Here is a 10,891-nt window from a genome sequence, read left to right as displayed (position 1 = left end):
AGACCTGGCAGCAGAAGAGGGTCTTAGTAATGCCCAAACAATCTCTGTTGAGCCCTGAGCCCTAGAACACAGCTTAGGGTCACTTGTGGACCTTTTTGTCCATGACCAAGCACCCACATTCCTCATCCAGAGCCCCTGGCACCACTCAGAGCCAGTGATCCCCCGTGAGAGAAGTGCACACAGGCCTAGATGCAGATTGAAGGAGGACACACTTGCAGATGTACAAAAATCCATGCAACAGCCCCAAGCCCACATACACACGTGCCCCCCTCAGAGTCTCACCTGCCCAGAGCTTTACACACATGTGTACCCCAGACTCCCTCGCCAGACCCACTCCCTGAAGTCACAGGAGGCAGAAAGACCCTGGAAAGATGGGGGGAAGTTTTTACTAGTAGGGCACTAATCAGTTGAGGGTGATTATTTGTGGTCTGCAAGGAATGGAGAAGCCCTGGCTCCCCAGCTCTAGGGCTGCCCTGTATGTGAGGCAGGCAGGGACCACTATGGTGACTACATTTCTTGGGGCAGTGGTTTCCCAAACTGGCCAAACATGCGGATTACCTGAGGACCTCATGTAGATGACAGATTACTGAGATTTTAATTTCCTGGGTCCAGAATGGGGCCAAGATCCTATAATTACATCAAGCTCTGCAGTCAATTCTGCTGGTCACTACTGTGAAGAGATGTATAAAGTGGCACAAACACAAGCCAGAACAGGGCAAGCTGGACCATGCCTAGCTTATGGCATTTGTTTACCTAGTAAATGGCTATTTGTACCCCAGTTCTTTTAACCATGACTTCTGTTTTTGATAAATAAACCACTAGTTCACAGATGAGAAATTGTCCCCTCCCCACACAGATGGTCACCAGTGTTGAAAGCACCCAGGTTCAAGGGGCTAGGGCACAGGCCACATACACCGAAGCTGGCAGCTTCGAATCCAGCCCAGGCCTGCCAAACAACAATGACAACTACAACCAAAGAATAGCTGGGTATTGTGGTGGGCGCCTATAGTCCCAGCTACTTGGGAGGCTGAGGCAAGAAAATCGCTTAAGCTCAAAAGTTGGAGGTTGCTGTGAGCTGTGGCGCCACAGCACTCTACCAAGGGCTACAGCTTGAGACTCTGTCTCAAAAAATAAATAAATAAATAAATAAGAAAGCACCGCTTTCCAGATGGACCTTGCCCTGAGGGCCTCCCTCTTCCTGGCAGCCCGTCAGTGACTTGGGGTTACCAGGACAACATGGCTTTACAAAATCAACTTCCTGGCATTTCCAGCCCAGGCCCCCAATGACATCCAATCCCTTCCTGGTTAATGAAAAGAACACAAAATCTGTGATTCCTGGCAGGCTTCAAAGGACCCATCAGTTACAGAATAACTAGCAAACAGCCTTCCAGGTCAGAGACTCTGTAATGACACATATCCCAAGGGGGCGAGTCTGTGACTCCTGGATCCATTTGTCCATTTGTAATTTTGTAAGGGGTTATCCTGGGGGCCTGTTTGTTTTGAAACAAGGTCTTGCTTTGTTGAGTGGCCACGAGAACAGTGGCATGATCGCAGCTCACTGTAGCCTCAAACTCCAGTGCTCAAATGGTCCTACCTCAGCTTCCCAAGTAGCTGGGACAGCGGCATATGCCACCATGCCAGCTAATTTTTGTATTTTTTATAGAGATAAAAGTCTTGCTATGTTGCTCAGGCTGGTCTGAATTCCTGATCTCAAGCAATCCTCCTGCCTTGGCTTCTCAAACTGCTAGGATTACAGGTCTGAGCCACAGTGGTTGGCACATCTGTAATTTTTTTGATGTACCAGTTCAACAAATAATCATCAAGCACCTAACTAACCATGAGATGCTTTTCTGTTTTAGATACAAACAGAAATAAAATAGAAAATTAAGGTTAACCAAAGTTTTTCATTAAGTTAAAGTGGCCTTTAACCCATTCATAAAAACTGTTCCAATCTCATTATGTGAATGATGTGGTGGCTGAATCTGGCCTCCACTCTTTTCCCCTGGTTTAACACTTGGGGCCTATGTAATCTCAGATCCTTTCACCTTTAGACAGATGAAAAATACCTTGACTGTGAGCCGGAATGTGGGCTAAAATAGTGCCAGGACCCTGCTGGGAAGAGAGATTTCACTTGCTCACTGCCTGACTGCCTGGGGCCTCACAATTTGACCTACAGAGTGTGAAGCTCATTTGGGGGGAGTTTTTCCTCTTGTCTGTACTGATAATGTGCCCATTAACCTATGTGATGGAACAAGGATGTCACAGCAAAGGTTGGAGTGAGACTACTGGGCAGCAAGGGGAGTCAAGGCCCCAGTGGTCTCAGACAAGGGCGCCCCCTGCAGGACTCTCCTGAAGTACACCGTGATACCCTCCCAAGGCTTCTAAAATTGTGCAGGAATGTTCTTTGTCCTTGAGGTCACCCTAGTGAAGGGGGTGGGTAAGGGAGGGGTGACACAGCTACCCAGGTGAGAGGATTCCTAGGACTAATAACTTTACCTGGTAGGGTTCTGCCTACTAGGTCAGGTTGTGAAAGGTTGTGTGGGGCAGCTCCCAAACAACTGGAAACAATACCCATAGCCTAGTGAGGGCTGGGCTAGCCATCGGCAGGTCTCAGGGTGAGAGTTTGGTGTCAAGTAGTGTGGCAATTCTTGAAGAAAATGAAGTAGATCTCTCAGTGGCTGAGATGTCCTGTCTGCTCTTACACTGGTGGGGCCCTTCATGGCCTGCAGTGTCCTCACCATAAAAGGAGAAGTTAGATGTGGCCCTCTCCATGGTGGACTCTGGCTCAAGGCTGTGCTCCTGGCACAGAGTATCCTTTGTTCTGGGCTGGACCAGAACCCTCCTGCCCCACAGTCAGCCTCTTTTTCCTTTCCTATCCCATGATCAAATATATCCCCTTCATTTTCTTCCTAACTCCACAAAGGAAGGACTCAACACCAGTCAGGAGAAAACCAGCACCTTTCTCTTTCAAAGCAGCGGAGAGTTTGGCAGGGGCCCATGAAGGGGGCCGAGCCCGCACCTCTTTAGGCGGGAAACTCACAGACGGCCAGGTAGGAGGACGTGCAGGAGATATCATTCCAGGTCCCATCCGTGAGGATAATCACACAGTCCTCCCCTGAACCGTGGTTATTGGGCTCATCCTTCTTCCAGTTGCTGTAGGTCAACCTCCCTCCTGTCACGTACATGAACTGGCCTTCAGTGACCTCATCTGTGATGCCCAGGAAGGCAATGTCTTTGGCCACATCCTGGATGGCCTTATTCTCCTCAGGACTCCTGGGGACGGCCACAGTGGCCTGAAGCTCAGCACACAGAGCCTTTACTTTGGAGAAAGGCGTCTTCTCCCCGTTGGTCACGTAGAGCTTCTTACCTTGCTTTTTCCCCAGGGAGAAGGCTTGCACTGAAATCACAAAGGGGAGCTGGTGAGGCTGACTGGATATGGAGCCTGCCTAGGACAGGAGTCCAAAATGCCCCTCTCAGGGAGCTCCAGGCTCTGAAAAATAACCTTATGCCCAACCGCCTCACGCCGGAGCCGAGGAAGGAAGCCTGCCTCAGTTACGAGAGCCAAGGATGGGAAACATGGCCCTCATCAGAAAGCCTTGAGTCTCCCAGGATGGGCCACCCTAGAGGAAAATACCTGTTAAAAACCACCCTAGCACAAGTAGAGACAGAGGAACATGCTTGGGCCTCCCTGCCAGGCTTGGGCACCAAGGTAGGAGGCAGGGACAGCCATCTGAGAACAGTGGGTGTAGAGGAAGAAGCAAAGATTTTAGACAACAGACATCTTCCTTTGCTACTTCCTAGCTGTGTGACATTGACTGAGTTACCTGCACTTCCCGTAGCTGTAAGTAAAACTAGTATAATAACCACAACTGGGGTTGGTGAGAGGATTGAGTAAAACCATGTTCTAAGTAAGTGCCAGCTCAGCACAGGCCCCAGCAGGTGTAGTAAGTGTTCCTGGTGTCACTTCTTTCCATCCTCCCCAGAACCTAGAACACTCTGAGGAAAAGGTGAGGGCCCAGAACACAGGGGGAACAGAGAAGCAGCTTACACTTCCTCATGGTGTCCAGGTCTGCTTTCAGGCTCCTTACTTCTCTCTCTAAACTGTGCAGCTTAGCCTCAGCAGCTACAAAGCAATAGGGAGAAGGAAATTAACTGAGAAGACCTTCAACTGGAAAGCAGAGTATTTGCAAAAAGTAAAAAATAAAATTTTAAAATGAACTTACATAAGGAAGTATGCTTATACCAGAAAAATAAGAAAGCAAAAAGAAGTACAAGGATTAAAAAAACACACACACACACCTGTATTCCTGCCTTCTCAGACATAAATCTTATTATCTCTTGACGACTCTTAACTGTAGATCTGGGCCTTTCACCATTCATCATTAAATATTATAATATTATGATAATTTATAAGTAAATAGTCACTCTGTCCTTTAGGAAAGTTTTTCTTTGTAATTTCTCAGTCCAGATAAACTTTTTAATATTTTTATTATTTTGGCTGATTGGTAGACAAACATTAATAAAAGAGTTGTCATTTTTCTGTTGTTCTTACTGGATTTGCTCTATTTTATGCTGAACTAAATTGCTATGATGTTTCCCATTTTCCAGTGGTCCTACAAGGCAGACCACTTTCATGCCACTCTTGTGACAACAGATATAAAGCCATCACCTGAAAGGGCCCATTTCCTCTGCCACCTGGAGACAACACTGGACTGGTTCAGCTGAAGAAAAGCCAGGGCCTGTCTCCTGCCGAGGGCTGATGAGGGAATGGCCCTGCAGTGTTTGCAAGCCTACTGGGCACTCATAGGAATTCCCTTAAGCCCAAATAAGGCTTAGAAGGTGGAGGGTGCTGGGCCAGGAAGCAGAGATGAGCATCTTCCAGGGAGGCAGCAGAAGGGACACCTACCACCTGGCACTCCAGTTCCCAGGGCCCTGAGTCCCCTAAGACAAGACCATGCCATGGTGTGCCCCTTACCCGAATTGTCTCCATGATCTCCTTTTTGGCCTTTCGGTCCTGGACTCCCAGGGGCCCCTCTCTCTCCCGGAGGCCCTAGCTTTCCAGGAGGGCCCTGCAAACCTCTGAGCCCTTGACCTGTTAGAAGACAGAGGAAACGTGACCCCATAGCTGTCACTCATTTTCTTTTTCCAAGAGCTCAATACATGATTCTCATCAACCCTAAAGAACAGCCAGAGAGCAAGTGGTGACACAAAGAAAAAAGATTTCCCAGCATCCCAGGGGAAGGTGTGGCCTGAGGGCCAGCTCCTGAAGCAGGCAGGACACTCCCTCTGTAGGGACCACACACCACCAATTCCTGGGTGCAAATGTGGGCTCAAGAGAGTCAGACAAGCACCTTTGTTTTGGAGGCAATGACATTGGATGGGGATTATTCTGAGTGGACTAGTACCCACCATAATGAAAGGAGTCTCCTCATTCAGTCTCTGTGCTCGGACCCCCACGGGGAATTGTCTCCTGCAGAAGGTAAAGATTTGCAAAGACAAGTAGCGTGTCCCTTACCTGGCTCTCCCTTTTCCCCCTTGGGTCCGTCACGACCATCTCTGCCTGGGGTACCATTGGTGACTGGGATGCTGCAGGAGATCAGGTTGCAGGCCTTTTGGACATCCTCACAGGTTTTTGTTTCTGAGCAGGATACCGTCACCACACGCAGAAGAAGGGCAAGGAGTGATGGAAACAGGAACATGGTCCTCACCTTGGCATGGAGAAAGTCAAGAAAAATAATTCCATTTCATCTTGTTTTGCTACTGGCTGCAGTGTGCTGGACCCTGTGCTCAGGACAGCAGACACACAGGGGAATACCACAGCCCTTGGCTCAGAGTTACTCCCAGGCAAATAAGGAGGCAGACAAGTGAAAAAGCTAAATTCTTGGGTACAAGAATAACAGGAGCCCATTCTCCCTGGGGTTCCAGAGCATCTTTCAACACAAGCCTTAGTGGTTAGGCACCCCCTACCCTGAGAGTCCGCAGGGCCTGAAAATTCCAAACTAGCCGTGTTACTGGTGACCAAGCACAAAGGCAAAGAGCCCCTCGTCTGCATAAGCTTCAGCCAAAGCCTTGATTTCTTTTCTTTTTTCTTTTTCTATTGTTTGGGATTTGTTGAGTATATAAAGATTTAAGTTACACTGATTGCATTTGTTAGATAAAGTCCCTCTTATAATTGTGTCCCACCCCAAAGAGGTGTGCCATACACCATGACCCCATCCCTTTTCCTCTTCCCCGCTCCATGCTCCCTCATTGCCCTACCCTCGACCTTGTATTAGGTCATCTACCTCCTTCATAATAGAATTGAGTACATTGGCTTCTTGCTTCTCCATTCTTGTGATACATTACTAAGAAGAATGCACTCCCACTCAACCCAGGTTAATAGAAAAGATGTAAAGTCTCCATCATTTTTAATGGCTGAATATTATTCCAAGGTATACATATACCTCAGCTTATTCCATTCCTGGGTTGGTGGGCATTTAGGTTGTTAACCACATTTTTGGTGATTGTAAATTGAGCTGCGATAAACAGTCTAGTACAAATGTCCTTATGATAAAAGGATTTTTTTTCTTCTGGGTAGATGCCTAGTAATGTAATTGCAGGATCAAATGAGAGGTCTAATTTGAGTTCTTTGAGGATTCTCCATACTTCCTTCTCAAAAAATTGTTACTAGTTTGCATTCCCACCGGGGTGTCTCGGCTCTCTCTTCTTCCCTTTCCTATAGGCCCTGAGGCTAGACTGACCGCAGCAGGTAACCTGAGGTGCCACAAGGTCTGTTTCTTGCCTGGATCTTATTTATAATATCCACTCTCCCGTTTCAAATAAAAATCCCTGTCTAACATGCCAGGGCCCCAGATGCCCTCAGAACTACAGTTGCTTTTCCAGCAGCCTGTACAGACTTGTGTAAAGTCTCTATTTTGTGACAGACACTTGCTAGGGGCTCAGTACCCAGAATGCATGAAGGCAGGAATCTGAACCTCAAAATGGAAACTTCTTTGGTTATTGATCCTGTCCAGATGAGACTTCCCTCGGTTTAAGATTTTCCAAACCCCAGGCTGGTGAAATTTCTGCTCGCCTTGTGCCTGGCAGGGAGCCAGCTCATGATCCTTCTCTTGGCTGTATCCTCCAGTGCTGCCCAGGTGCCCATCCAGCCTGTGCCCAAGCTGGCCGCTCCTCTGGGACACCCCGGCAGCCCAGCCTCTATAGGACTCTATCTCTGCTCTCCTCCAACCTCTGACCCAATGTCACTGGGCCTTGCTGTGTAACTACTACACCTGTCAGCCCCCTTTACCTCCCCTTCCTCCATGACTCAGTGAGAGAAGCCCAGTTGAAAGTGAACTTTCAGAATCATAACCTGCTCTGCCTTTCCTTTCTTTTTTTCCCCCCTCTTTTTTTAAACCTGACAGTTCTGAAGGCCATAATCAGGGCTTATACTTGTTGCTAGCACATATACCCCACCACTATTTTTCTCTTTGGAAAAGACTACCCTTCAGTTTGCTGATGATCAAGTGGATCGAGGAAAGGCACAGATGCCCCAGGTCAGAGGCACACAGAGGCCCTAGGTGGCTCTGAGTTACTCCCAGGCCAACAGCCCCATTAAAGCTCCTGCCTGGAACTCACCAGGATCAAATCCAGAGGCCAGCCTTGCCCAGGCTCCTACTTCTTTCCTCCAGAAATGACTTACCTGGGCTTCCACAGAGCACAGAGGAAACAGCAGAACAGCTGGCAGATGTTTCAGCGACGTCAGGCCCTGTTAGCGTGGTGACCAGGGACAGGACTGGACTGGCCTTCAACCCCAGATTAATAAGCAACCACCCTTAGAACAGCTGTATTCTGGGAAGCTCTTCAGTGCTGCTGGTGGGATCTCTAGCACAGCACCAGGCAGTTCTCTACCTTAATGCCCTAAACTCCTTCCCCTGCCCCTCCCAGGCATCCTCTCTACACCACCTTGGAGCCTCTAAATCACAGGTTCTCAGGATAGTTCTCTCTCTGTACTTACTTCCGGGAGAAACACGCATAGACATTCTACCTGAAAAACACATGCTCACACACACACCTACACTCACGCACAGGCACAGATCTTTGTATCTATTGTTCTGGCAAGTTCCATTTGTGTTTCATGTGCAGCAAGGCTGGATTGGAGAAAGGCAAGATCTACACTACTGAGTCACTTCATTACTCTACTCTCATTCAGAGAGTTTATCAAATGTCTTCTTCTTTGAGCATGTCACAGTGCCTGGCACAAGGGGAGGGAGTTTTCATGTTATTTGTAACTTACATTCATAGCTGAATGTGGAGATTTGTACCAGCTGCTCCCTCTGCCCAGACAGTTCCATCTTTGCATAGCTATTTGTTGCCATTCAGATTGAATCTTAAATATGTATTATGTCTGGATAAGGGGCTTTCCTAAGCATTTAGTTTTAAGTAGGCACTCTATCACTAAGTTATAATTATGTGTTCTAATGTTCTGCAGATTATTTATTTCTACATGAAATTGTTCTGGTCATTTAGTTGCATGATGATTTATCACCACATCCCATTTGTAAAGAGAACTCCACCCTGTTCTCCCACGTAGAAGGGTGCCTGGAAACAGAGTTGATGCTCTATAAGATTGATAAAACAAGTGAATTTTCCAGCATCGTGTCCTCAAAGCAGCCCTCTTGACTTCTCACTGGCTGGAGATAACATCTGTGGCCACTTCACCAGTGATTCTCCTTTCCCTGAGCAGCAGCTGTATTCAAGACTTCCTTGTTCCCAGGGTGCAACCCATGGCTGGGTCCACTGATGGGACTTGGTGAGAGAGTGAGGAGAAAAGCAGAGACCTTGAGCTGATGCCAGAGCAGTCTGTGGTTTCTGTAGGCCTGGGCTTCCAGGAGTGTCCAGTTCTTATCACCAAAGCCTGATCAAGTGGCCCATGACGTGATCTTGGATGCCTATCTTTCTCCAAACTCACACTCATTCTTTGAAATGCTTTATCTCAACAACTTAAGAGGTTTGCTTTTTCCCTGGTGGGGCATGGGGCTGGGCTGCTTCCTTTTGATTCTGTCTTGTGACTGGTATTTGGCTTCTCAAGGGTCATCAGCCCTGTATACTCATGTCATCACGTCCTGTTCCAAAGCCCTCCTGATTGCTGCCACAGGGAGCCTGCTGGGCACCAACAGGAGCCCCCACTGTAAAGAAGATTCCTCTCAGTGACAAAAGACATTTTAATTCTTATGGGAAATCAGCAGACTTCCCAGAAGGGGAGGAATTTGAAACTGAGAGATTTACATAAAACCCAAACCTTAAATGTGCTACATACAGACTTAGAGAAATAAGGTGGTGGTTGGTGGTGGTGTTGAGGGGAGGTGTGTGGGGTAAAATCCCACAAAAATTAAATGAAATGTGCTATTTTAATTCCAGAAACTGAGCGAAAAGACTTGTGAGTATTATGCACTTTTGTCAAGACCTAAGCAACCTTGGAAAACACAGTGGGGGCCTGCAGGCCAGGCCTAACAACCTCCTACAGGGAACCCTGACTATGTAGTCAAGTCAGCCTGCCAGATAAGGGTTGAAACCGCCCATCTGTGCAGAGGACATGACTCAAAGGTTAATGTGAGTGAAAAGAAAAACTCCATCGTAATGATGTGAGTGAAACACTCTATCGTAAGGTGGGGTCTCCAAACCATAAGAAAACAGTCATGGAGCCTGTTTCTCGGAAATTTAATTGAGTACATAGAAGAAAAGGGTTTTACTCCTCTGTTTATCCTAACCTTTAACTTTAACAAGAGAAGTCAGATAATGCATAGTTCGTTTAGGTCTTCAGAGAGGAACAGCCTGAGGCTAGCTTAAGATGGTTGTCTTACTTTCCCAGACTTTCTTTCTTTGGGCTAATCTTATGATGGTTATCTCACTTTCCCAGACTTTCTTTCTTTTCTATAGTTTAAGATAAGAATTGAGGATCCCACTGGAGTATGTGGAGTAAACACTCTAGTCCCTTTGCTATTTGGCTGGGCCACATGACTGAGCAGATACAAAGGGAGCAGCAGTTTTCAATGCACTTACAGGTTTAAGGTGGTCTTTGTGTTTCTTTCCCCATCATGGGAAGAATCTGTCCCTGGCACTGACTAATACACATATCAAGACAATTAAGTGATATGGAATAGACATTAACTCATTGGAAAGCCTAGAGACCAACTAACCACAGCTAAGTCCAGGCCAGCTCGGCTGAGGTCAGCCAAAGCTCAGAAAACTGGAAGATCCACAGCAAAAAACACGTAGTAAAAATGTTTTTTGTTAAAGACAGCTGAGGTGGAGATACAGTGTTGCATTAGCTGACTGACCAGTATCAGTGATTAGTAGAAAAGGTATAGGAAATAAATAGATAAATAAGAAAAAGGAAAAATACACTAATATAGATGGTATGGACATTATAAAATTACATTATGCACATTGATTTTATAGCCATGTATTTGAGAACTAAATAAAATAGATAATATTAGAAAAAAGTTCAGAAGCATTAAATACTTAAGTGGGCTTAAGAAGTGTTAGAATGGCTGACATAGCATTAGTAATAAAATACAGAAATGGAAATTATTGAACATCCTTCCATCAAAATGTGGTTTTAAGGTGAGTTTTTCTAACCTTCAGAGAAGAGATAATGCCTCCCTCACATGAATGGCTTATAGTCAAAAAAGTACTTAGAATGATTAGCTGAACATGTAAGTCAAACGGATAAGGACAGAACAAAAGAAGGGAACTCAGACAATCTAATTTATAAGTATAGACAGAAAATACAATATAAAAATTAGCTGTTGGTTGGACATGGTAGCTAATGCCTGTAATCCTAGCACTCTTGGAGGCCAAGGCAGGTGGATTGCTTGAGCTCATGAGTTCAAGATCAGGCTGAGCCAGA

The 10,891-nt window shown here is 46.5% G+C and overlaps 1 protein-coding gene across 2 annotated transcripts; it reads right to left on the bottom strand.

Annotated features, from left to right (window-relative positions):
• Positions 1 to 2,940: 2,940 nt before the first annotated feature.
• LOC100956752 (mannose-binding protein A-like) lies at positions 2,941 to 7,789 on the bottom strand. Of its 2 annotated transcripts, none has more exons than XM_012801289.2 (5): positions 7,682 to 7,789; positions 5,516 to 5,708; positions 4,976 to 5,092; positions 4,049 to 4,123; positions 2,941 to 3,397 (listed from the first exon to the last, which is right to left on the bottom strand). In XM_012801289.2, exons 2-5 carry the CDS (start codon positions 5,697 to 5,699, stop codon positions 3,024 to 3,026), a joined length of 750 nt encoding a protein of 249 aa, XP_012656743.1. In that variant the 5' UTR covers positions 5,700 to 5,708; positions 7,682 to 7,789; the 3' UTR covers positions 2,941 to 3,023. The 2 variants fall into 2 exon arrangements, with proteins under 2 accessions (XP_012656743.1, XP_003783561.1); XM_003783513.3 differs by having other exon boundaries at positions 7,618 to 7,771.
• Positions 7,790 to 10,891: the final 3,102 nt, after the last annotated feature.

Source organism: Otolemur garnettii, unplaced genomic scaffold, assembly GCF_000181295.1.
Source record: "Otolemur garnettii isolate 467f Iridium unplaced genomic scaffold, OtoGar3 scaffold00008, whole genome shotgun sequence".
NCBI classification, from domain to species: Eukaryota; Metazoa; Chordata; class Mammalia; order Primates; family Galagidae; genus Otolemur; species Otolemur garnettii.
The sequence above is the reverse complement of the archived record's forward strand: the minus strand, read 5'-3'. Positions and strand labels throughout refer to the sequence as shown.